We start from the raw sequence: 27958 nt of genomic DNA, 5'->3' as shown, positions 1-27958 counted from the left end.
TAAAATAAAATAAAAAAAAGCTCTCTAGTATGTTTGACATAAGCACATGGAGGCCAAAAGCAAACAGATAAATAAAGATGAAGACTCCCGGGGAACTTCTGAGCTCCTTTATGGGAGATGAGTCACCAGCTCCTCCTCCTTTATTATATAATTATCAATATTTTATCTTTAAACTGAATTATCTACAATCTTAAACTGGATTGTTTAATGTCAAAATGGAACACAACACTGTTAAAATGACACATTAGTCCATAAGTTATGTTATAAATATAAATAATAAATGAGCTTAAAATATGGATCACAGACAATTTGAGAACAGATCAACTTGTCAACATTGTCATTCCCTAAAATATTCCCTTTCCATCTGAAAAGCACTTGCCATAATGTCAATCCAACTACTACATGGGTAGTTTTTTTTAAACTGATATTTCCAAGTGTGTTTTGGAGAAATAGTTATTTTTACATCAAGACACTAAAAATATCTCAAGCACTGTCGAGGCCATGCCAAAGAAAATGAAGAAACTTCAGCAAAGACAAAGCCTATAAACTATAAAACAATGATGTCAGAAAAAGGTGATAATGGTGCAAACATTTTATGGTGCAAGACAAACTTTGTCTTGTCCATGTGTCAAAACAGAAACTGAGCTTCCGAAAGCCTTTTTAAATTTTCAGTTTTCAATGACCCAAACACTGTTTATGTGTTCTACCACCACCATTTTCTAAGAATGAAACTTAGCATGTAGCATCTTTTCCTTATTGCATTTTCAACTGTACTGGAGAACTAAAATGTTTCACACAGGTGCTGCAACAGTGTGGTTTCTCACTTTTGTGAACTGGCATGTGTTATTTCAAGTTTCCCTCTACCTGAATCTTTTCTAGATTGCTACAAGAATGTGGCTTCTCACCTGTGTGAATTCGCATATGTATCTTCAACTGACCCTTCGTAGTAAATCTTTTCCCACAGGTGCCACAACAATGTGGCTTCTCACCTGTGTGAATTCGCATGTGTCTCTTCAACTGACCCCTCTGAGTAAATCCTTTCCCAAAGGTGCAACAACAATGCGGCTTATCACCTGTGTGAATTCGCATGTGTCTCTTCAACTGACCCGTCGTAGTAAATCTTTTCCCACAGGTGCAACAACAATGTGGTTTCTCACCTGTGTGAATTTGCATGTGCATATTCAAAATGTGTTTCAAACTAAATCTCTTCCCACAGGTGCTACAAGAATGTGGCTTCTCACCTGTGTGAATTCTGATGTGTCTACTCAAATCTGACGTCCACCTAAATCTTTTCCCACAAATGGTACAAGAATATGGCTTCTCAACTGTGTGAATTCGCATGTGGCTTCTCAAATTTGATTTTATATAAAATCTTTTCCCACAAGTGCTACAGGAATATCGTTTTTCATTTGCATGGAATTCCATGTGTACTTTCAAATGGCTTTTCTGATTAAACCTTTTCCCACAGGTGCTGCAAGAATGTGGTTTCTCACCTGTGTGAATTTGCATGTGTCTAGTCAACTTTGACTTCCAAAAAAATCTTTTCCCACAGGTGCTACATAAATGTGCTGTCTCGGAATTTTGAACACCCGGGCCTGATACGATTTGCTCCCACTCATTTCTGTGCGAGTTACCATCCTTGATTTCATCCTGATCTGCGTCAGGAGATTTGTGAGAATGGAGCTGGTCACTGCTTGGTTCTGGTTCACTGTGGCCACTTTCTTCACGAGCAGGAAAAGTTTCAGTCTCCTGCTTTAGAACAACCGTTTTTTCCACTTCAGTGGTACAGAGTTCCTCTTGTTCCTCTTTAATCTGTGAAGGATCCTCCTGGTGTAGACTGGAGTTCTTCTCCTGGTTACAGACCTGCTGAGTTGTGAGCCCATCCTCGTCCTTACAGTCATGTGGTGGAAAATCTTAAGGGACATATCAAAAAACATACATTTGAGAAATTACAAGGTAAGCTTAACCATTAAGCATATGGCTTAGACAGATCATCTATGATGAGAAAATAAAGACACACACACACACACAAAGTGGTATCTCTTAAATTTTGTTATCAAAGTGCACAAAACATTTAAAAGTTTGCTTAAAATTATTCAAAAACTTTACAGGACACTCACTTCAGGATTTATTTATTGTTTAGATTAACCATTCATTGCCTTAAAGTTGGGGAGAATGGGAGGTAGAGCCTTCAGCTTTCAGGTCCCTCTTCTGTGGAAAAAGCTGCCAGTTTGGATTCGGAAAACAGACACTCTTTTTAAAAAAATAAAAAAATATTAGGCTTAAAAAAATTTTCCTTTTTGATAAAGCATACATTTATGGCTGGATCAGGTGGCCCTGATTAGGCTCATTGAGATTTAAACTGGGTGAGAGAGCCAATCTTTCTTATACCTGGGGGTATAGAGTTCAGCTAAAAGCTCTGCTTCCCATCATGGTGAGGCGGAAGGGAGGCACAGAAAGCTGGATAGAAGAAGAAGATCAAAGTGAGCGGACAGAAAAGGTAGTGGTTAACAGGTCAGAAAGGTAAGGAGGTGCGAGGTTATGAATGGCCTTGAAGATGAGCACAAGAAGCTTGTGGAATATCCAGAATTTCACTGGGAGTCAGTGAAGTTCCTGAAGAACAGGGGTGATGTGCTGGTAGGAGGCAGTTCTGGTGATAATGTGAGCAGCAGAGTTCTGAACCAGTTGAATCTTACGGAGGGATTTTTGGGGGAGACCATGCAAGAGAGAGTTGTAGTAGTCAGTGCGGGAGGTAACAAGACTGGGCAAGAATGGATGTAGACTGGGTGACAAGAGAAGGACGAAATCTGTTAATGTTGCGTAGATGGAAATAGGCAGAACAGGTGAGATTATTGATGTGAGATTTATAGGAAAGTGAACAGTCTAGGATGACACCAAGGCTCTTAACCTGAGGAGAAGGGAAAACTGGAGTTATCGATAGTGAGTCAGAAGTGGTTTGCCTTCAAAAGGTTGGATTTGGTGCCAATAAGGAGGATTTCAGTTTTATCCTTATTGAGCTTCAGAAGGAGTAATAAAAGGTAATATTAAAACTAAGAAGCTGCTGCCATTGTTGGAAACTGGAATTGGCTGGGCCACGCTATGAATCCTGGGATAGGTTGGGCAGCGAAGGATACACCCGACCCATCCTTCAAATCTGGAAATGAAGGACATTTGCCGGCCGCAGTTGGAGGATTCTTTGAATTTGGACAGCCTTAGTCGAGTCGCTGTAACGCAATCGGCCTACAAATGCAGCCTCTGAAGGATTTGATTTCGTGGCTCAAGAGTTGGGAGTTCGCCTTGTAATCAGAAGGTTGCCAGTTAGAGCCCCAGCTTGGACAGTCTCGGCCGTTGTGTCCTTAGGCGAGACACTTCACCCGTTGCCTACTGGTGGTGGTCAGAGGTCCTGGTGGTGCCAGTGTCCGGCAGCCTCGCCTCTGTCAGTGCGCCCCAGGGTGGCTGTGGCTACAATGTAGCTTGCCATCACCAGTGTGTGAATGTGTGTGTGAATGGGTGGATGACTGGATGTGTAAAGCGCTTTGGGGTCAATAGGGACTAGTCAAGCGCTATACAAATACAGGCCATTTACCATTTGATTTTGATAGTCGACGTAATCGTGACTAGTCGACAAGTCGTGGCAGCCCTACCTTACAGTATAAACCCCCTTCAGGACACTGTTGTTGGGATTACAGTGGGATGCAAAAGTTTGAGCAACCTTGTTAATAGTCATTATTTTCCTGTATAAATCGTTGTTTGTTACAATAAAAAATTCTCAGTTAAATATATCATATAGGAGACAGTGATATTTGAGAAGTGAATTGAAGTTCATTGGATTTACAGAAAGTGCAATAATTGTTTGTTTGTTTTTTTTTTGGGGGGGGGGGGGGGGGTTGCCTGTCCCGTTTGGCTCTTTTGCCATCAGAATTATTGTCTAAAAGTGAAGAAAGCTGCCCAACGGATTTAATTTACCAAATGGACCATCCCAGTCTTGCCGTAATGGTCTATTTGATTCACCTTTTGTTTATTTTATTTTATTTTCACTTGCTAAATACGGGACAGACTTGACTGGGGAAAAGAAAGGGGAGAAAGAAAGAGGGAAAGAAAAATAGCAGGGAAGAGGAACGGTGATAAAGGGCAAAAAAGAAAAAACAAAATAAGCAGACAAAAAATACATGTATCAATCACCTGGATCACCTGTTGAGAAAGAAAAATGGCAGTGGTTCCCAAACTTTTTTTGCTGGGTCCCCTTTTGTTTTACAAGAAAAAAATGTTCGCGCCCCCCCGCATGCACGCACTAACACATCCTCCAACCCCACACACCCATATTTTGCTCCATTACGGTTTATTTCACACCTCAAACATTTAGTAAACAATTAAGCAAATACAAGTAATCTGCAATAAATTACAGGTAGTAAGAAAATAAACTACCAACTAATTTACGCTACGTCCGCACCTACACGGGTATTTTTGAAAACGCAGCTGTTTTGTCCACATGTAAACGGCGTTTCGAATCACCAAAAACTGAGATTTTTTTCAAACTCCTTTTTTGCGTTTATGTGTGGACGAGGAATACAGAGTTCGTCACGCAACGTCAAAGGTATGTGCCTTTTTTCACATCACGCTGTGCGCCACGTTGTTTACATGAGATGAATTGCAGAATGGCAGATAGTCAGATTAATAGTATTTCGTCTCTATCTGCAGGTTTTACACGCAGTTACTGTCCCTCCATTTACAAAGGCAGAGGCGTCACAATGTGATTATTTTACGTGTAGTTGTTTTTTTTCCTCTGTAATAATATTCAACATTGCTATCAATACATTTTTCAAAAAATGCCTCTGTACAAAATAGGTTTAAAAACAAACTGGGATACTGTTTGTCCGTGATTTGAACCGGGGGAACAAATCGTGGCAGGATCAGCCTGATATTACTGTAACTTTACTGTATAAAGTATAGTATAGTATGTATATCTCCAAAATGTCAGGAATAGTTAGTCATTACAACAAGTGTTTGTGAACTAAAAATCACGAATATGGGATACTGTTTGTCTGTGATTTAAACACCCCACCGCTGCTCCCGACGAAGGGAAAAAGCAATTCTGCTGAGGAGGCCTACCTTGGCACTTGTGCAGGTGAAGCCAAAGGGAAGATATGCTTCACCATATTTACTAGTCTCTGGCTTAGAATGAAGTTGGTTTGGAAACATATTCAGCTATGCTTCATCTCCTGCTTTGAGTTTCTGTAGGCGCCCGTGCTAGCAGTGTCCAAGCGTTGTTTCTCCCCCACCCCCCCTTTTCATCCCGCGCCATGGCTCTGCGCACCCGCTAGGGGGCAGGCCACACACTTTGGGAAAGTCTGATCTATGGGAATATAACAGTAAATACTAAATATTAAACATTATCGTGCAGCACGTAAGATCGACAGCGCACACTGTGCTTTGAGGTAGGAGCCAAAAAGGGTGTAGTTGGTGTGTGTGAGTACCCGTGTGTACACCTGTGAGCATGAGCACGCTTGTATTTAAAAGGTTCCTTTATGTAATGATCTGCTAGTGGGTGTGGGGAGCCACAGCCCCGTCCTCCAGGGCATGAAGCAGGTATGGAGGAGATCAAGACTCCAGAGGCCCTCAGAACACAAGAGACCAGGGAAGACCAACAGAGGGGCAGCCGCAGCACTATCCCAGAAAGAGCTGAGGAGAGCCCCCCATGAGGGGTCACTCAGCAGCCACGGAGCATCATCATCATTGTTTATTTATATAGCACTTTAAAAACACACAAGGCTGACCAAAGTGCTGAACAACAGAAACATAATAGATACCATAAGAATAATAAATACGATAAAATAATAAACATAGCGAAAACAATAAAATACAAGTCAGTCAACCACTGAATCAAAAGCCAGTGAATAAAAATGCGTTTTCAATCTGGATTTAAAAACCATCACTGATGTCGATTGCCTAATGTGAAGAGGAAGATTATTCCAAAGCTTAGGAGCCACAATAGAGAATGCTCGTGTAACCCATGGTTATTTTATTGCCAATTGTATTCTGTTTTTATTCTAATTTGAAGTGTTACTGTTTTGTTAAATGCCGAGTTTTCCCATGTACCGTGAATGCACCATAGCGCGTGCGTGGTGACTTTCTTTCACTGCATCCGCCTGCACGGAGCTAGATGCGCAAAGCTATGTGGATATTCAGTCTTGTAACGTGTTGCGCTACGGAATTAATGTTTTCTATGAAGAATATCCTGGCTGGTTTTTTTTTTTTAACGTGGTAGAAATCTGCTGCAAGGACCGAGCGGTGCCATCTAAGGACTGGATGCCACTGGAGGTGCCTAGAAAGGATGTTCTCACTCTGAAGGCCACCTGTTTCCTTGGAGGGTGGTAGGATACAACGATTTGCAATTTTTTTTGGATTAACGTTTTTTTTCTGAGATCTCAGGACACTTTATGTTGTTACTTTTTTCTTTTTTTGGGTCAGATCTGATTCCACTTAACACAAAAAAACTGATGCATCAAAAAGCAAAACTGTGACTAAAGACAGTTAACACTTACTAAGAACACTGAATACTAAGTGCACTGAACTGAAATGGACAGCCTACATGATACATTTATGGACACTTTAAGTGATATATTGTACATTGTTGAGATTTACATGTTTGAAATGGTCTAAATTTTTTGTTCATGTCTATTTTTGGAGCATTTAAATGTTGAATACACTCAAATCACTTTTCTCCCTTTAAGTTGTTGTCAGTGTCTCATTCTGAGTGGAGGGATATTCCGTCTTTAAGTTGAGTTACCACTGCCAGTCTCCTTACGATCCTAACTGAACCCAACAAGAGTAGATTCTCAAATATTGTTTTTTTCGTTGACTTTGTATGACAGATTACTGTGGATTTGACTGTATTTGGACTACTCAGTTAAAAAGGGTGACACTCTGTCTCCTCTCAGTTTCAACCGTGATTTGGGGACTGAGAGCAACAGCTGCTCAGCCACAGCCCTGTCCTCCAGGGCATAAAGCAGGTATGGAGGAGATCAAAACTTGAGGCATCCAGAGGCCCTCAGAACACAAGAGGCCAAGGAAGACCAACAGAGGGGCAGCCGCGGCACTATTGCAGAAAGAGCTGAGGAGAGCCCCCCCATGAGGGGTCACTCAGCAGCCGCAGAGCAGATGCCACGGGGAGTTGCAGTGACGTGCCGTGAGCTCCGCCGGCAGCCATCTGTGACAGAGTGGACCGAGCCCCAGGCCGAGAGGCCGGGGGCACCCCACCCACGAAGTGGCCCAAGCGAGCCTCAGGCCCCGACAAACAGCCACTAGGAGTGAGCCGGTGTGTACCTGGACGCCCATCCCCGGACACAAAGAACCACCAATGCACAGATGTCTGAGGGCGTCTGCCACTGGCAGGGGAAGTGGTGGGGGGAGATAGGCCTCCATACCTTGGAGGGCCTGAGATGTCCCTAGAGAGGTGGCGTCTGATACCCAACCTGACATATAGACACAGACAAACAGGCACACACAGATACAAACATCCATTTCCACCCTCATGCTCTCATATGCACTTACTCCACACTCACCCAACATGGAAACAGACAGAGAGACACTATACACACAATCACACTCCCCAAGGGTACTCTAAGCCCCAGGTCTTGGTACCCTTGCCCCTGGAGGGGGAAACTGCACCCAAACCTAGGTAGTGTTACAGTTTTCCCTGGGGTGGAGAGAAGCAGACTGCCCTGACTCGGCAGCAGCACGGAGGCCCCACATTCCAGAACCCAATCGGATGGCCAACTCCTCCTCCTGGCCCCCACGTTCCAAAAGGCCGCAGAGAACGGGGGTGTGTGAAGACTCCAAGCCTCGCTCCGCCCGCTCATATGTAGTGTTGATGCATGTGTGTTCTAAGGTGCATTTAAAACCTAGGAGGGCATGGAGCTACCTGCCAGAGAGCAGCAGGAAAGCGCATAGCCCCCCCCGATAGCCTTCAATGTCTATGTGTATTTAAAATTGAGAGGTAGGCAACGACGCCAGGGGTGAGGTTGTACACCCTGATGTACACCCAAGATCCTATATGTATGTGTAATGAGAGTGTGAGTAATGTGAATGTCTAAGTTGTGGGATAAAATTGAGACACAGGAGGCCAGAAGGGGACAGAGGGGGAGATGCCTCCCCGCAACCCGCCAGGGAAAGGGGGCCCAGGCCCATCCGGACCGGGGCCCAGTTCAGCAGTGCCGCCCAGCCCCACAGAGCCCGGGACAGCCCACCCGACCCCACCACAGAAAACTGCACCCACCCCGTCATCCACTCATCTTCCAGACTACACAAGACAATAGACACTCAGGCTGAGATCTTCCTCCATCTCTCCTATATCTCCCCCTCCTGCAGAGTGAGTTCCTGAAGAGAGGAGACCTCCTGCAAGATGTGACAATCTCCCCCACCAGTTGAAGAGCCCCCCAGGTGGCTCGATGCACTGGCAGCACCCTGCGCCAGGGCTGGGCTCCCATACACCCACCCGCCCACAACCCCAGCAACACACCAACCAGGACCCAAGCCCCCAAGGCCCAGCCAGGGCCCCAGCCCACAGACTGAGCACCCCGAGAACCTCATGCCCATCCTGGACCCACCCAAGGGCAGCCAGGCTACCAGGTCAGTAACCCACGTCCGTCAGCACAGACCCTCCCCTAGCCCCGCTGCACGCAGCCACGAGGAAACCGTCGCCTAAGAGCCAACAGAGCCCTAAACAGGCCATGACCGCAACCCCGGGTTGAGCCCTCCAAGGAAGATGCTCCTGGGGAATCCCCCGACGCCCCAAGCCTGTCGCTACCCCCACACCAATCACAACAGCGAATGTGGGACCAAACTATGACATCCGATGACCTGTATAGTGCACTCTATGTAATATTTTGTATTGAATTAATTGAAGACTGGGATTTCTAATTAAATGAAAGGTTGTTAAGTATATATGAAACCAGAAGTTTTGGTCTAAGTTAACTGATAAATCCGCTTCCCATTTTGCAATAGGAAGTGATATTGATTCATCTGTTTTAGAAAGCATTCTGTATATTTTGGAAAGTAATTTGAGGGTTTTAAGAGTAAGAAATTGAACCACACTTGGTGGTGTTTTTAGTTCAACTTGACCCGGTTTGAATTTCTTTTTTACTATGGATTTAATTTGTTGATATTCTAAAAAGCTTTTCTTGTTGATCCCATATTGTGTAACTAGTCTGTCAAATGGAATAAATTCTGTTCCTTCTAATATATGTTCTAAGTATTTGATTCCTTTACCACTCCAATCTGAGAAGTTTATCATATTATTGTTTTGTAATATGTCAGGGTTGTTCCAGATAGGTGTACGTTTGCATGGGATTAATGAAGACGCCGTCAATTTTAGAAACTCCCACCATGCTGTCAGAGAAGAGCTGATGCAGACGCATTCATGTCGTTGGATATTTGAGCTGATAAATGTTAGGTCTGAAATCTCTAGATTATTGCAAAGTGCTTGTTCTACATCTAGACAAGGTTCGTCTAAGAAGGTGTGTTTTAGCCATCCTGAGATAAACTGAAGAAGTAGTGCTGAAAGTTAGGTAGTTCTAATCCTCCTTTATCCTTGGTCTTTTGTAGTGTTTTTAAGCTAACAATTGGGAGTTTATTTTTCCAAAGGAATTTGGACATACATGAATCTAGAGACCTGACCCAATCTTGTGGTGGTTTAGTTGGGATCATTGAGAATAAATAATTTATTTTTGGTAAGACCATCATTTTTAATAGCGGCAACCCTTCCCATGAGTGATATGGGTAGACATTTCCACCTAGCTATATCACCTTCTACTTTGTTTAAAAGTGGGATATGGTTTAATTTAGTTAGATCTGTAAGCTTGGGAAAAACGTTAATACCTGAATATTTTATATTTCCCCGATTGCAGTGGTGTAGAAGAATAATAATGGAAGGAGCAATTAATCGGAAGGACTGTAGATTTTGGCCAGTTAATTGAGTAATCTGATATTCTTGCAAGACTTTATCAATTCAATCACGCCAGAGATATTGGTTTGTGAGTTTTGGAGAGAAAGTAACACATCTGTATAAAGGCTGATTTTAAGTTCCACGTTCTTGCATTTTATGCCCTTAATTACTGAATTCTGTCTAATTGCTGCTGCTAGTGGTTCAATAGAAATTGCAAACAGTGAAGGGGAGAGTGGGCAGCCCTGCCTCGTGCAATAATTGTTTAAACAAAATCAGGCAGGTGCATAAATTTTGGCACTGTTGTCATTTTATTGATTCCAAAACCTTTAGAACTAATTATTGGAACTCAAATTGGCTTAGTAAGCTCAGTGACCCCTGACCTACATTTACAGGTGAATCCAATAATGAGAAATAGTATTTAAGGGGGTCAATTGTAAGTTTCCCTCCCCTTTTTTAATTTTCTCTGAAGAGTAGCAACATGGGGGTCTACTCTCAAATGACCTGAAGACAAAGACTGTTCACCATCATGGTTTAGGAGAAGGATACAGAAAGTTGTCTCAGAGATTTAAGCTGTCCGTTTCCACAGTTAGGAACATATTGAGAAAATGGAAGACCACAGGCTCAGTTCAAGTTAAGGCTCAAAGTGGCAGACCAAGAAAAATCTCGGATAGACAGAAGCGACGATTGGTGAGAACATTCCGAGTCAACACACAGACCAGCACCAAAGACCTACAACATCATCTTGCAGCAGATGGAGTCACTGTGCATCGTTTAACCATTTCAGGCACTTTACACAAGGAGATGCTGTATGCAAGAGTGATGCAGAGGAAGCCTTTTCTCCACCCACAGCGCAAACAGAGCCGCTTGAGGTATGCTAAAGCACATTTGGACAAGCCAGCTTCATTCTGGAATAAGGTGCTGTGGGCTGATGAAACTAAAAATGAGCTATTTGGGCATAACAAGAGGTGTTATGCACGGACTGGGAATCTTGTCAAAGTTGAGGGACACATGGATTCCACTCAGTATCAGCAGATCCTGTAGGCAAGGCAAGGCAAATTTATTTGTATAGCACAATTCAACAACAAGGTGATTCAAAGTGCTTTACAGAGACATTAGAAACAAAAACAAATAAAAAGTATGATTTAAAATTGATTAAAACAAGCAAACAAACAAAACTAAACACACACATTTCACACCTGTTCGCGCGATCTGAACCCTTATCGTAAGGGGAGCTACCAGTCCTTCTGTGGACGAGCTACTTTCTATTTTAAATTCCCTGAATTTAAAATACTCTCTAGACCCAGTCTAGACCCAGTTGGGGAGCTACCCAGAGCTCTAACCCACTTAACAAACAAAACAGTATGTAAAATCAAAACAGATAAAATTAGAACTAGATAAGATCAGTAGTTAATGTACGTTTTGAAATTTAAGCTTAAAAGTGTGGATTTGGTGCTTTATTCAAATGCAGCTGAGAATAGGTGAGTCTTCAACTTGCATTTAAATAAACTGAGTGTTTCAGCTGATCTGAGGCTTTCTGGGAGTTTGTTCCAGATATAAGGAGCATAAAAGCTGAATGCAGCTTCTCCGTGTCTGGTTCTGACTCTGGGAACTGATAAGAGACCAGATCCAGATGACCTGAGGGATCTGGAAGGTTCATACTGGGTTAGGAGGTCACTGATGTATTTTGGTCCTAAACCATTCAGAGCTTTATAGGCCAGATATATATTTGTGTGTCATCTGCATAGCTGTGGTAGTTTATTTTGTTGTTCTTTATAATCTGTGCCAGTGGGAGCATGTAAATGTTAAACAGAGGGGGTCCCAAGATGGAACCTTGGGGAACTCCACATGTGATACTAGTCTGCTCAGATGTGACGTTACCTATTGATACAAAGTATTTCCTGTTTTCTAAGTATGTTTTGAACCAGTTTAGTACAGTTCCTGAAAGACCTGCCCAGTTCTCCAGTCGTTTGAGTAATATGTTGTGGTCAACTGTATCAAATGCTGCACTGAGATCCAGTAAAACTAAGACTGACATTTTTCCACTGTCTGTGTTCAGACATATGTCATTAAACACTTTTGTCAGAGCGGTTTCAGTGCTGTGGTTCTGTCTAAAACCTGACTGGAAGGCATCATAGCAGTTATTCTGTTTTAAGTAATTGAGCTGTTGAGAAACTGCTTTTTCAATGATCTTACTTAAAAATGGGAGATTTGAGATCGGCCTGTAGTTTTTCATTTGTGTCTTGTCAAGATTGTCCCTTTTCAGTATAGGTTTGATTACAGCAGTTTTTAGTGGTTCTGGAAACACACCTGACATTAAGGAAAAGTTGACAATCTGTAACAGGTCTGACTCTAAAGTCTTTGAGACCTTTTTGAAAAAAGGTCTCAAAGACATCTTTGAGACCAATGTCCAGGAATCAGTGACAAAGCTGAAGCTGCGCCGGGGCTGGATCTTTCAACACGACAACGACCCGAAACACTACTCAAAATCCACTAAGGCTTTCATGCAGAGGAACAAGTACAACGTTGTGGAATGGCCATCTCAGTCCCCAGACCTGAAAATTACTGAAAATCTGGAGTGTGAGTTAAAGAGAGCTGTCCATGCTCGGAAGCCAAACCTGAATGAACTAGAGATGTTTTGTAAAGGGGAATGGTCCAAATCACCTTCAACCACAATCCAGACTCTCATTGGAACCTACAGGAAGCATTTAGAGGCTGTAATTTCTGCAAAAGGCAGATCCACAAAATGTTGATTTCATGTCCTTTTTTGTGGTGCCCAAATTTATGCACCTGCCTGATTTTGTTTAACAATTATTGCACACTTTCTGTAAATCCAATAAATTTCATTTCACTTCAATATCACTGTGTGTGTCTCCCATATGATATATTTAACTGACATTTTTTTATTGTAACAACCAACGATTTATACAGGAATATAATGACTATTAACAAGGTTGCCCAAACTTTTGCATCCCACTGTATTTCCCTATATGAATAAAATAGAAATTAACCGAGTGAAGGAGGCCATGTTAGACAAACTGAAGAATCATTTATGCACAAATCATAGTGGGAGTTGTTGTTTTGTTTTTGTAATAGGATATGAGAGACTTTTCTTTAATAATGCCATATCACCTCACACAAGGAATGAGAGTTTCATGATTCTTAGTGCAATGGAACCCTGTTTGTACATTTTCTTCTCTTGTATGCTTTTATAAGGTCAGTACTGTTAAGGCACTTAGCATTCTCTTAAAATCTGTTTGTATGTTTTATTTACAGGTGGCCACTTGTTGGTGTATATTATATTATATTATAAAAAAGAAAGAAAAAAGAAACAGAAGTTAAAAAGATGTTTGAAACTCAAGAGGTCAGAAATTCCACCAAGCGGAGCATTTTTAAAATCAGGGTCAAACCTATACATCTCTATAGTTCATAAACATGGAGCAAGCAGATGTTATAGACATTGATCAACATCTGCTTGCAGCAAATACACTGTATCCAGTGGCCAGGGAAGATTAAAAAAAAAAAAAAAAAGAAAAAAAAGAAAAAAAAAATGTAGTCAAGAACAAACCAGGAACCAATAGCAATACCAGTTCTGAAAGAAAGTGATGATGGATTGGCCACACAATCAGGAAATCCACCAATAACATCACTGCACAGGCCTTGTGCTGGAATCCAAAGGGACAGAAAAAGAAAGAACCAGAAACACATGGCACAAGGGCACAACTACCATATTGTTGTGTGGTTTGTTAAAAGCTCAGTTTCAAATCAATATTTTAAACTGATTGTTCAGTCCTAATGGGGATAATTATGTTATCCACAAAAGGTCCAGTGGATGTACTCGGTCATAATGTATAGGGGTGTCTCTCGAATTTTGTTCATATGGGTGGACATATGCGGGCTACTGAAAACAGAGGTGGCACACCAAAAGCATAATTTAAGGTTTTTTTTGTTTGTTTTTTTTACATGTTGATATCAAATATAGGTCACTTGAAAAATGTGGCAGAAGGAGTGATGACTGCAATTCGTGAGGGACAAACAAAGTGACAACATGAATGACAAAAATGTATATGCAGGAACAATGTTTCAACTCATTGTAGGGTGTGTCTTCCTCTCTCTTGTACTCAACTGTATTATTTCCAACTTAGGACAGTCCTGACAAGGGCGACACTGTGAGGGCTAGACATTTTGGCTCTTAGAATATTACGTCAGTTTCCTTGTTGCAGTTTGTCCTTAGATTTGTCATGTGCCTCTATAACATATCTCTGAGGTCTCATTAGGACCCAACGTGAATTAGATCTATTAAGGTTTTGCATACCTATTCTGTGCAACTTTACTTCAGGGTTCCACATGATGCCCAGCTGCTGCACGGTCCAGATGATGCCGCTTTTGGTTTCCTGCTTCAGTGCAAGCTGCTCTTCTTCATGATTGATGGAGATTTCCTCCTGTTCCTCTTTAATCTGTGGAGGATCTGTGTCCTGCTGGTCCAAACTGGAGTTCCTCTCCTGGCTACATACCTGCGGGTCATCCAGTTCCTCATTTTCCTTACAATCACGTTGCTGTGGGAGGTCTTGATGGACACAACACACAAGAAAAAAAAGTTACACTGTGAGCAGGTCTCTCAGACCTGGGCATCAGTTCCCTCATGTGCAAATGGTTACTGGACTTCCTGACCAACCGCCGCCAACATGTCCAGGTGGATAACCACTGCTCAACTACAATCACAATGAACACCGGTGAACCACAAGGCTGCGCGATGAGCCCTTTCCTCTACTCCCTCTTCACCCACGACTGCAGACCTGCTGGTGGTTCTAACACCATCATTAAGTTTGCAGATGACACCACGGTGATTGGCCTAATCAGTGACAACGGTGAGGCCGCCTACAGGGAGGAGGTAGATCGTCTGGCTGAGTGGTGCGACACAAACAACCGGCTGCTTAACACTGAGAAGACCAAGGGGCTCATCGTGGACTACAGGAGGAATGCTGACCCACATCCACCCATCCACATTAAGGGGACGGCTGTGGAGCGTGTGAGCAGCTTCAAGTTCCTGGGAGTCCACATCTCCGAGGATCTCATCTGGACGACCAACTGCTCCAAGCTGGTCAAGAAGGCTCACCAGCGCCTCTTCTTCTTGAGGACTCTGAGGAAGAACCACCTGTCCTCAGACATCGTGGTGAACTTCTATCGCTGCACCATCGAGAGCATCCTGACCAACTGTATAACAGTCTGGTATGGGAACTGCTCTGTCTCGGACCAGAAGGCGTTGCAGAGGGTCGTGAAAACTGCCCAACGCATCGCCGGAGCACCACTTCCTGCCATAAAGGACATCTACAGGACGCGGTGTCTGAAAAGGGCTGGGAAAATCCATCAAAGACCCCAGTCACCCATCACATGGACTCTTCACCCTCCTGCCCTCTGGGAGGCACTACAGGAGCCTCCGGACTAAGACCACCAGGTACCGGAACAGCTTCTTCCCCACAGCTGTCAGACTCCTGAACTCTGCCTCCTGACATCTGACCCACGTTAACACATGGACTGGACACACACACACACACACACACACACACACACACACACACAATAATAACATGGACTGAACCACCACTCACAACCACTTTATATAGCCTCTGTAGAAATTATCCACACCCTCACTTATCTTAACTGCACTACTGTATAATTCTGTGTAAATAGTCATTCTGTACAATAAGATAATTTTTTAAATCTACAACTGTTTATAACCTGCATAGTTCACATTTCTGTATATCTCATATTTCTGTATAGTTTTTTTATATTTATATCCTGTTCATAGCTTGTACTCACTACAGCCTGTACATACTTATAGATATAGCATATTCATAACATACTTCATACCGTGTACATTATAACATACCATAATAGACCCATTTCTGTAATATACTCACATATCTATATTATTGCTAATATCTATTTGTAATATATCTATATCATGGCTAAAGCACTTCTGGATGGATGCAAACTGCATTTTGTTGCCTTGTACCTGTGACATGTGCAATGACAAACTTGAATTCTATTCTATATGCGAGCAATATTTAAATATTCTCTCTCATGCAGTGAACAGCGGAGATTTCTGTCTACATGCAGAAAGTCATCATTTATGAGGCATACAGCTTGCCACTCCAACTTGGTCCTTGTGGCCAATAATCCAGTTTTCATCGTCTCAACATTTTTCTACATACTGTGTACAGTTCTGGACTAACATGACTTAAATCTGGTGGAATTTTTTGTTTTTTATTAAACAGAAGATTTGAAATCCAGGTTTTATTTTACTGTGCTAACAGAAAACATGTCTTCAGTGAGGCAGTATCCCAGGCGGTAATGCACGCCATGTGTCTTTGTGACATTTTGATGAGTCCTATTCATTTCTATATTATGAAATCTGTATATGACACTTTTACATACCTATTCTGGTCCGCTTTACTCCAGGATTGCACAACAAATCCAGCCGTTCTCCGGTCCAGACATAAATGCTTTCAGCTTCCTGCTTCAGTTCAAGCTGCTCTCCTTCCCCACTGATGGAGATTTCCTCCTGTTCCTCTTTAATCTTTGAAGGCTCTGTGTTCTGCTGGTCCAGACTGGAGCTCCTTTCCTGGTCACTGACCTGCTGATCATCCAGACCTTCGTGTTCAACAAAGGGACACAAGAAAATAGTGACGAATGTGATAATAATAAAGATCAAGAAGGATTAAAAGGGGTCACCTATTGAGAATTTAGCTTATGGTTTCAAGGGCTCTTGCATTCTTGCAGATGCTGCCACAGAAACATTCACTCATAGTCATGTGTTCATTGGGTGATGTTGATAACCGTACAGAGTCTAATTTTTAGATGCGAGTGCCAGTGATCATCACACAATGTGAATAAACAAACAAACGAACGAACAGTAGCATGATCTGAATATGATCATGAAAGCTTAAAGTACTTTAAGACGGCAGACTGGAAGTCTTTGTGTTTTGACCAACGCATTAAACCATATATTTTTAGATATAAGTTGTAACGGCCGCTTGTTCTTACACTTGAGTCTAAGGTTTATTTTGAGCACCTGACAGCTCTTTTTTGCTTCTCATCTATAAACTCTCCACAACCTTTCAAATGATTGGTGGTCGAACAGAAATGTCGTGTTCGAGTCGGTGGTGGAGACCGCTTTGCGGCATAATTTGCGTTTGAGTTTTCTAATCCGTGTAAGATTTATCATAACCAAACAATGTCCATCCTACAGGGGGAGCCCCTGGTTTAGGAATAACATCCTCAATTTGTTTTGGCTGGTCCTTCTGTTTGGAGCTACCAGGTTCTGCCTCATCTTGATTGATAGCCAGTGAAGAAACCAATGAAAAAAATATTGCTGTAAATGTGTTTTGCGACACCACAAAACAAACAATAGTGTGTCAAGCCTGATGCTTAACATTGTCCACCCCAGCTGTAAAACTCAGAAACCAGTCTTACTTGTTATCATCTATCGTCCACCTGGGCCTTACACAGAGTTTGTCTGATTTCTCAGACTTTTTATCTGATTTAGTTCTCAGCTCAGATAAAATAATTATTGTGGGTGATTTTAACATCCATGTAGATGCTAAAAATGACAGCCTCAACATGGCGTTTAATCTGTTATTAGACTCAATTGGTTTCTCTCAAAATGTAAAAGAACCCACCCACCACTTTAATCACACTCTAGATCTTGTTTTAACATATGGCATAGAAACTGAACATTTAACAGTGTTTCCTGAAAACCCTCTCCTGTCTGATCATTTCCTGATAACATTTACATTTACAATAATTGATTACACAGCGGTGGAGAGTAGACTTTATCACAGTAGATGTCTTTCTGAAAGCGCTGTAACTAAGTTTAAGAATATAATCCACCCACTGTTATCATCTTCAATGCCCTGTACCAACATAGAGCAGAGCAGCTATCTGAACGCTACCCCAACAGAAGTCGATTATCTTGTTAATAATTTCACCTCCTCACTACGTACGACTCTGGATACTGTAGCTCCTGTGAAAACTAAGGCCTCAAATCAGAAGTACCTGACTCCGTGGTATAATTCTCAAACACGTAGCCTAAAGCAGATGACTCGTAATCTGGAGAGGAAATGGCGTGTCACAAATCTAGAGGATCATCATTTAGCCTGGAGAAATAGTTTGCTGCTTTATAAGAAAGCCCTCCGCAAAGCCAGAACATCTTACTATTCATCACTGATTGAAGAAAATAAGAACAACCCCAGGTTTCTCTTCAGCACTGTAGCCAGGCTGACAAAAAGTCAGAGCTCTTTTGAGCCAACCATCCCTTTAACGTTAACTAGTAATGACTTCATGAACTTCTTCACAAATAAAATTTTTATCATTAGAGAAAAAATTACCAGTAATCATCCCACAGATGTAATATTATCTACAGCTACTCTTAGTACCATTGATGTTAAGTTAGACTCTTTTTCTCCAATTGATCTTTCTGAGTTAACTTCAATAATTACTTCCTCCAAACCATCAACGTGTCTTTTAGACCCCATTCCTACAAAACTGCTCAAAGAAGTCCTGCCATTAATTAATTCTTCGATCTTAAATATGATCAACCTATCTCTAATGATCGGCTATGTACCACAGGCCTTCAAGCTGGCTGTAGTTAAACCTTTACTCAAAAAGCCATCTCTAGACCCAGCAGTCTTAGCTAATTATAGGCCAATCTCCAACCTTCCTTTCATATCAAAAATCCTCGAAAGAGTAGTTGTCAAACAGCTAACAGATCATCTGCAGAGGAATGGTTTATTTGAAGAGTTTCAGTCAGGTTTCAGAGCTCATCACAGCACAGAAACAGCTTTAGTGAAGGTTACAAATGATCTTCTTATGGCCTCTGACAGTGGACTCATCTCTGTGCTTGTCCTGCTAGACCTTAGTGCAGCATTCGATACTGTCGACCATAATATCCTATTAGAGCGATTAGAACATGCTGTAGGTGTTACAGGTACTGCACTGCAGTGGTTTGTATCATATCTAATAGACTCCAGTTTGTGCATGTAAATGGAGAGTCCTCTTCACACACTGAGGTTAATTATGGAGTTCCACAGGGTTCAGTGCTAGGACCAATTCTGTTTACATTATACATGCTTCCCTTAGGCAGTATCATTAGAAGACATAGCATACATTTTCACTGCTATGCAGATGACACCCAGCTCTATCTGTCCATGAAGCCAGATAACACACACCAATTAGTTAAACTGCAGGAATGTCTTAAAGACATAAAGACCTGGATGGCCGCTAACTTTCTGCTTCTTAATTCAGATAAAACTGAGGTTATTGTACTCGGCCCTGAAAAGCCTAGAAATATGGTATCTAACCAGATTCTTACTCTGGATGGCATTACCTTGGCCTCCAGTAACACTGTGAGGAACCTTGGAGTCATTTTTGACCAGGACATGTCCTTCAATGCACATATTAAACAAATATGTAAGACTGCGTTCTTCCATTTGCGCAACATCTCTAAAATTAGAAATATCCTGTCTCAGAGTGACGCTGAAAAACTAGTTCATGCATTTATTACTTCCAGGCTGGACTACTGTAATTCATTATTATCAGGATGTCCAAAAAACTCACTGAAAAGCCTTCAGCTAATCCAAAATGCTGCAGCAAGAGTACTGACAGGGACTAGAAAGAGAGAGCATATTTCTCCTGTTTTGGCTTCCCTTCATTGGCTTCCTGTTAAATCCAGAATTGAATTCAAAATCCTGCTCCTCACATACAAGGTCTTAAATAATCAGGCCCCATCTTATCTCAATGACCTTGTAGTACCATATCGCCCTATTAGAGCACTTCGCTCTTGCTCTGCAGGCCTACTTGTTGTTCCTAGAGTATTTAAAAGTAGAATGGGAGGGAGAGCCTTCAGTTTTCAGGCCCCTCTTCTGTGGAACCAGCTTCCAGTTTTGGATTCGGGAGACAGACACTATCTCTACTTTTAAGATTAGGCTTAAAACTTTCCTTTTTGCTAAAGCATATAGTTAGGGCTGGACCAGGTGACCCTGAATCCTCCCTTAGTTATGCTGCAATAGACGTAGGCTGCCGGGGGATTCCCATGATGCATTGAGTTTTTCCTTTCCAGTCACCTTTCTCACTCACTATGTATTAACAGACCTCTCTGCATTGAATCATATCTGTTATTAACCTCTGTCTCTCTTCCACAGCATGTCTTTTATCCTGTCTTCCTTCTCTCACCCCAACCGGTTGCAGCAGATGGCCGCCCCTCCCTGAGCCTGGTTCTGCCGGAGGTTTCTTCCTGTTAAAAGGGAGTTTTTCCTTCCCACTGTTGCCAAAGTGCTTGCTCATAGGGGGTCATATGATTGTTGGGTTTTTTCTCTGTATCTATGAAGCGCCTTGAGGCGACTTATGTTGTGATTTGGCGCTATATAAATAAAATTGAATTGAATTGAAATTCAAAACGATAGATGTTTTAATTTCATCATCAGATATATTTCGTCACATTGCACAACGTTAGCCTACTACAGGGGTTCCCAAAGTGGGGGGCGCAGAGCCATTGCAGGGGGAATGTTAAAAGGAAAAAAAAAAAAAAAAAAAAAAAAAAAAAAAAAAAAAAAAAAGGAAAAGAATGCTTGGACACTGCTAGAATAACGGACAGGTTTTTTTGACGGGGCTCCCACACAAAACACAAAGCAGAGGTTGAAGCATCGCCGAATATGTTTCCAAACCAACTTCCTTCAAAGCCAAAGACTAGAAAATATGATTAAGCATAGCGTGCCTTTGGCTTCACCTGCACATGTGCCAAGGTAGGTATTGCGGCTCCTCCAACCTATGGCCGCGGCAGGCTAAACATGAGGACACAGATGACGCGCAACAATAAACGCATAAAATACACTTCTGTACCATTTGCTCCTTTTATTCCACATGCAACTGTCCAATATATAAATCAGCACATGGGATTAACTATTAAACAAATGCACAGACTGCACAAACAAATAACTGCAACTCTCCAATAACTGCATTAACTACTATGTCAAATTACAACCTGGTTCATGGCATCAATTAGTGCACAAATATACAAAAACCATTCAGTTCCAGTTAAAATACATCAAGATCATTCAAGCTGCGCTCAAGCTGCGATCAACAGAAAGTTTTGCCTCATGCTCACCCTACCTTTCTGCTCATCAACATCAGGTGCTGTGAACAGGTGAGTGCAACCACATTTATCATCTACCACACCCATGAGCAGTGTTGGGGAGTAACGGAATACATGTACCGCCGTTACGTATTTAGAATACAAAATATGAGTAACTGTATTCCGTTACAGTTACCGTTTAAAAAGGTGGTATTCAGAATACAGTTACTTTGTTGAAATAAATGGATTACACTGCGGTACTTTCCTGTTTCATTTTGTCGCGGGTCAGGACTGTTTGGGTTTTGTTTGACAGCTACGTTCTTTCGTTCCAGGCGGCAGCGTTACGGTTGCCATGGTTACAGGGCGACGCTCTCTCTCTCTTTCTGCGACTGTGTGTTTCCTGGGTGAGAGAGCGCCTTTTCGTTGTTGTTGTTGTGCTAAGCTAACAGGCAGAATGCTACAAGCATAGCTCTAAAGAATGCAGCATCATGGGCAGTATAGTCCGTGTTGCAGGGAGAATGCACTGCCATACACGTTATGTGTCTGTGAGCGCGAGGAGGGAGAAAAAGGCGAGTGGAAAGGTACGAGTTGTCGTCGAGGAAAAACGGGAGCTGGAAGCATGTAAATATAATAATAACCACTGCAGCCAAGAAGAGTGCCTGACGAGCCCAGTTGTAAGTAAGCTATTAAGACTCGACTGTACACCGTGTTCGTGTTTTCCTCCGAAAACAATAAGTTCCGTTGGAGCAGTCTTTCAACGCCTCTCTCTGTCTCTTGCAAGAAAAATTGACCCACACAACAAAGTAAAGCTATTTTTCGGCTACGAGCCGACAGGGACCCCGCCGTATTAGTCAGAGGTCCCTTTACTACAGTTCGGAGTCGCGGACCTTCAGTAATAGTAATAAATCACACAGCAATAGTACATTCACGTTGTTGTAAAAAGCACGATAATATATTAAGTAATCCAAAGTATTCAGAATACGTTACTCTCATTGAGTAACGTAACGGAATACGTTACAGAATACATTTTGGGGCATGTATTCTGTATTCTGTAACGGAATACATTTTAAAAGTAACCTTCCCAACACTGCCCATGAGACACGCCCCACACCCGTGCACCAATACAGTGAGTCCATTTAAACCAACCCACTTAGTCAAAAAAGGAACAACTCATATGGCTCCTACAGTAGGTACCCCCAACAGAATTTGTTTCCCCTGCATCGGGAGGATGCGCTAGGCTGTCCAAATCATGCACAAACAGTATCCCACAGTTGTTTATGTTTTTGAACCCACTTTTTGATAGCAATGTTGACTATTATTACACAGGGGAAAAGAAAAACTACACGTAAAATAATTACACCATGACACCTCCACCTTTCTAAATGGAGGGACAATAGCTGCTTGTGTATATGCAAGTGTGTAAAAACTGCAGATAGTAAGATTAACAGTATTTTGAATCTGCCATTGCAGAAATTAATCTCATGTAAACAATAACATGTCGCACAGCGTGATGTGAAAGGCACACATCTCTGACATTGTGCGATGAACTCCGTATTCGTCGACCACAGGTAAATGCAAAAACTGAGTTTTCTCCAACCTTTTTGGTGATTCGAAACGCTGTTTACGTGCGGACGAAAGGACCAAATGCATAGAAAAATACCCATGTTGGTGTGGACATAGCATAAAAGAGTTATTAGTTTTACTGCTACCTGTAATTTATTGCAGTTTACTTTTGTTTTATTATTTTCTATCAAAGGTTTAATGTGTGAAATAACTGCAATGGAGTTCAAAAACAAAATATTGGTGAGTGTGCTTGGTGGGAATATTTTTTCTATACGACATTACGGTGTTCTGACAAACCATCCTACTTTGGCAAAACGTCCTACTGCAAGTAGTTTGTGCACATTTCTGCTTTCACAGAGTAATTTCACCACAAATTTAAGTAGGTATGACGGTTTGCCACTTAACTTTGCCCATCAGAGTATACTTGTAGCTCATATTCATAAGCCCAGGATGGTTTGCCACTACATTTTACACATTAAAGTATGCTTGTAGGTCACAGTCACAAAGGTATCATGGTGTGGCACTTGATTTTACCAGTCAGAGTATGTTTCTAGCTCAGATTAACAAAGGTAAGACGATTTGCCACTTAATTTAGCTGTTAAAGTATGCTAGTAGGTCACATTCACAAAGGCAGGATGGTTTGGCACTGAATTTTATCAGTCAGAGTATTTTTCTAGCTGATTTTCACAAAGGTAAGACGGCTCGCAACTTTATTTCGTATTGTGCGCATGCGCAGAAACAATGGGTACGATGATTCGTCAGGTAGGATGGACTCTCAGAAAACCGGCTCAAGAGCCGCAACAGTAAAAAGGAGATGAATACCAGAGTGTTAGTGAGATAGAGGTTTTATCTCAAATTGGCATAGCAGGTTGGCTAAAATGGCTACCAAGGCAAAGACTAGTGCGCTTCCTGAAAGCCTGCCTCAGGTATGCTTTTATCAACACCAGACTAGGTGGGGCCAATTAGCACCAGCTGAACATACTCAGGAGATTAGGGGCTAAACAGGAGCGTAACAGGTGGCTAGTAGCCTTCAGTAATAGCAATAATTCACATGACAATAGTGCATTCATGTAGTTGTAAAAAGAATGGAAAATATATCAAGTAATCCAAACCAAAGTATTCAGAATACATTATTCACATTGAAATGTATTTTAAGTTACTCAAACTACATTTGGGCCATTTATTTGTAATCTGTAGTAGAAAACATTTTAAGAGTAACCTTCTCAACACTGCACAGATATAGCTGCATACACTTTACTGGGGTGTATTACTAGTTTAGATAAATGCATTTATGCAAAGCATTTAGATCATGCCCAAGTAAATCACACAATCCCGCAACCCCCCACGCCTCCACAAATTTACACACCTGTATTGTGTGACTTTATCCCGGGTCTGATATTAAGCAGTCTTAGCTGACGGATCTCCTCCTCATACCGGACGATCGTTTTTTCAAACTCTGAGAAGATTTCTTCTGTAGCAGCATTTAATCTCTCCTTGATGAACTCTCTCAGATGCTGAACTGAAGACATTATTGCAACAACAACCGATACCGCCAAACCAACGTCTTCAAACTTAACTCGGGATCTCTCAATGGCACCATTGCCGCTATTCTTCTTTTATTGCTCTTTTATAGGTATCAAGGGCGTAATACTGCCCTCATCAGGTCAGTCCAGTCCAACATAAAGTCTGGTACTTTGCAGAAAACTGCAATTTTGCCATGAGATTATTAGTGATATCCTGGAATAAAGAAAGAAGAAAATACTTTGATTTAAGTTTGATTTATTGTAAAACCCTTTAGTTTGATCCAGCATTAATCATTTTACAGAACAAAGAATAATCCCTTCATTGATTATAGTCACTCTAAAAATAATTATATAAAATCTTTTTAATAAACGAGGGTCTCCTGATTTCTCTGGTACGGTCCATGAAGTGGAAGTGAAATAACAATATACAAATACATTAATATAAATAAACTACATACATTTAGAGCCTGGAAAGACTCATCCTCAACCAGCTCCGCCCTATAGTTAGGCCACATCAGGATCTCCTTCAGTTTGTTACCAGCCCCACCTCGAGGCTGAGGACGCCATGATATAACTGCTCAATCGTGCCTACGCCCATCTGGGCCAGCTGGTGAGCACTGTGAGGGTCATGTTTTTTTGGTTTTTTTTTTACTTTTTCAGTGCATTTAATACATCAGGTCAGTCCTGGGTGATAAGATAAGAGATAACATCAGATAAGATAACCTTTACGAGTCCCACATGTGGGAAATTTCTTTTGTTACAGCAGAAAGTTACACAGCAAAAATTAGAAAACACTGGAATAGGATAAGATGTTAAGAATAAGAATAAGAATAAGGTACTGTACACAATAGACTAGAATAAAATAAAATACTATATACAATAGAATAAAAATCTTGTAGTATTTATAGGAGATGTAAAACCACAGTCACAACAGGGGTTTACCACCACGACACGGACCCCAGCTCAGTGGTGCAGCCTCAGCAATGAAGGTGCGGTCTGCCTCTCCCCACCGCAGGGAAAAGGGTAACACCACCTGGGTCTGGGTGCAGTTCCCCCCTCCAGGGGCAAGGGTACCTAGACCCGGTTCGTAGAGTATGCTTGGGGAGTGTGATCGTTTGTACAGCGTCTCTTTATGTCTGTCTCCACGTTGGTTGAGTGTGGAGTAAGTGCATATGAGAGCATGAGGGTGGGAATGGATGTTTGTGTCTGTGTGTGCCTGTATGTCTGTGTCTATATGTCAGGTTGGGTATCAGATGCCACCTCTCTGGGGACATCTTAGGCCCTCCAAGGTTTGGAGGCCTATCTCCCCCCACCCCCACTTCCCCTGCCAGTGGCGGACTCCCTCAGACATCGGTGCGTTGGTGGTTCTTTGTGTCCGGGGGTGGGCGTCCAGGTACACACCGGCTCACTCCTTGGCGGCCGCTTATCGGGGCCTGGAGCCTGGGGCTCGCTCGGGCCACTTCGGAGGTGGGGTGCCACCGGCCTCTCGGCCTGGGGCTCGGTCACTCAGGCACGGCTGGCTGCCGGCGGAGCTCACGGGCGCGTCACTGCAACTCCCCCTGGCTTCTGCTCCGCGGCTGCTGAGTGAGCCCTCATCTGGGACTCTCCTCAGCTCTTTCTGGGGTAGTGGCGCGGCTGCCCCTCTGTTGGTCTTCCTTGGTCTCTTGTGTTCTGCGGGCCTCTGGATGTCTGGAGTTTTGATCTCCTCCATACCTGCTTCATGCCCTGGAGGACGGGGCTGTGGCCCCCCCACACCCTCTAGCAGATCATTACATGAAGGAACCTTTTAAAAACAAGCGCGTCCATGCTCACAGGTGTACACACGGGTGATCACACCCACAAACTACACCCTTTTTGGCTCCTACCTCAAAGCACACTGTGTTCTGTTGATCTTATGTGCTGCACAATAATGTTTAATATTTAGTATTTACTGTCATATTCCCATATATCATTGTGATGTTGTTTATTCTATTACACTTGTTTTCTTCTGCTTGTTTTCTTTTTTCTTTCTCAACAGGTGATCGATATATGCATTTTTCTTTTTCTTTTTTTCTTTTTTTTTTTGCTGCCCATTCTGTTGGTTTTTGTTTTTTGCCCTTCTCCCCCGTCCCTCTTCTCAGCTGTTTCTCTTCCCTCTGTCCCGTATTCAGCAAGTGAAAATAAAATAAACAATAAAAGGTGAATCAAATGGACCATTATGGCAAGGCTGGGATGGTCAATTTGGTAAAGTAAATCCGTGGGCATCTTTCTTTGCCTTTAGACAATAATTCTGATGGCAAAAGAGCCAAACGGGACAGGCAAAAAAAAAAAAAAAAAAAAAGCAATGAAGGTGCTGAACATGGTCCATTTAGACTCAATGTTCCCAGTCTCCCTCTGAATGGTGTCGAAGCTCTGCCAGAGGAGACAGTGACGATCTCAAGGACAGGGACTTTTGCTACGTGAATTACTAAATTCACTTGAGAAAAAATATAAGTAAGTTAGTATCAACTAGTGGTAGGACTGAGCTAAAGTGCTATCTGGGTCCATCCAGGTCACTCACCACCCCTGGTGGACACGGGTCAAAGTTATATTAGACAATAGAAGGAATAAATAAAAATAAAGCATAAACAAATTTTCACAATTTTCAAATTGTGAGTGGGCAGAGAATTTCTACATGGGTTAAATACATAACAAGACCACCTATCTATACGTCAAACGAGATTAATTACACATGTCTAATTCACTATATTGCCACTGAGGTAAATGAAGTGCAGCCTGCATGGTGTAATAAAATGATAAACATGAATTAGTATAACACCTGTTAGTTACTTCTTTTCAGGACCGGCCTAGTTTGGTTCTGTGGAGAAAAGCACTTTTGGATTTGCTGCTAGTGATGGGATTTCCGGCTCTTTTTAGAGAACCGGCTCTTTCGACTCGGCTCACTAAAAAGAGCCGGCTCTTTCGGCTCCGAACCGGCTCTTCAGGTTGATTTGTTGCTTTAATTAATTATCAACAACAATATAAAATTATGCACAAAAGGAAATAGTAATGTAAAAAACGTGGTTTTCTTTATGTATGTTTATATATAAATACTTATGGGGAACCCTAGAGACGAAACGCGTACAAACTCCAAAGCACTTAGAAATTCCAAAGCACATTTCTAGCGTTAACTGAACTTCTGATACAGAGCTACCTAGATCACTTAAATTACACTAATCGAATGCATATGTCTATTTGTTTTTGTTTTTAAAAAACTATATATATATATATCTATTTTTTCAAATAATTGAAAAAACAAACAAACAAACTTCATTTACCTGTTACTACCACACACCCAATCCGATTGTTGGTACTTGCTGGCTTGTGTAGCCACTAGGTAACAAAAGCTCAACACGGCCCTTAGCATCCTGGAGCACTTCTGTTGTGTTTTGGAGTTTGTACGTGCTTTGTCTCTAGGGGCCACTGTAAATATTCTTTTATTTATTCACTCCACAAAAAATGAAATAAATAAATTATAAAATACAAAAACCAACTATTTACATTTCATACATTTCAACTTTTAACTACTTAAATTTTCAGCTTTTTCCTTTTAAACAAATTTAAAGTGAAACAACACAAAACACTGCAAACCACAACACAGTAAAATATAAACTAAAATATGGAAAAAAGGGTGAAAAAAAGAACGCCCAGATCTTTAATTAAGGGAAAGGTTGGCATTTAGAAATAATAATATCACACTCAACTGACTGCGTTTTATCTTCCCATTGCACTGATGGGTGGACAGTTCTTAGGTGCCTGTGCATGTTGTTTGTGGAGCCGGCT

At 41.9% G+C, this 27958-nt stretch overlaps 1 protein-coding gene across 1 annotated transcript; it reads right to left on the bottom strand.

Annotated features, from left to right (window-relative positions):
- Nucleotides 1-24232, bottom strand: LOC146647543 (uncharacterized). Its single transcript, XM_085389524.1, has 4 exons — nt 24001-24232; nt 16379-16594; nt 14256-14507; nt 1-1913 (listed from the first exon to the last, which is right to left on the bottom strand). The coding sequence occupies exons 1-4, from the start codon at nt 24161-24163 to the stop codon at nt 844-846; spliced, it is 1701 nt and encodes a 566-aa protein (XP_085245650.1). The 5' UTR covers nt 24164-24232; the 3' UTR covers nt 1-843.
- Nucleotides 24233-27958: the final 3726 nt, after the last annotated feature.

Source organism: Rhamphochromis longiceps, linkage group LG18, assembly GCF_057381845.1.
Source record: "Rhamphochromis longiceps isolate RC_006_pf linkage group LG18, R_longiceps_female_GT1.1, whole genome shotgun sequence".
In the NCBI taxonomy this organism is placed as follows: Eukaryota; Metazoa; Chordata; class Actinopteri; order Cichliformes; family Cichlidae; genus Rhamphochromis; species Rhamphochromis longiceps.
The sequence above is the reverse complement of the archived record's forward strand: the minus strand, read 5'-3'. Positions and strand labels throughout refer to the sequence as shown.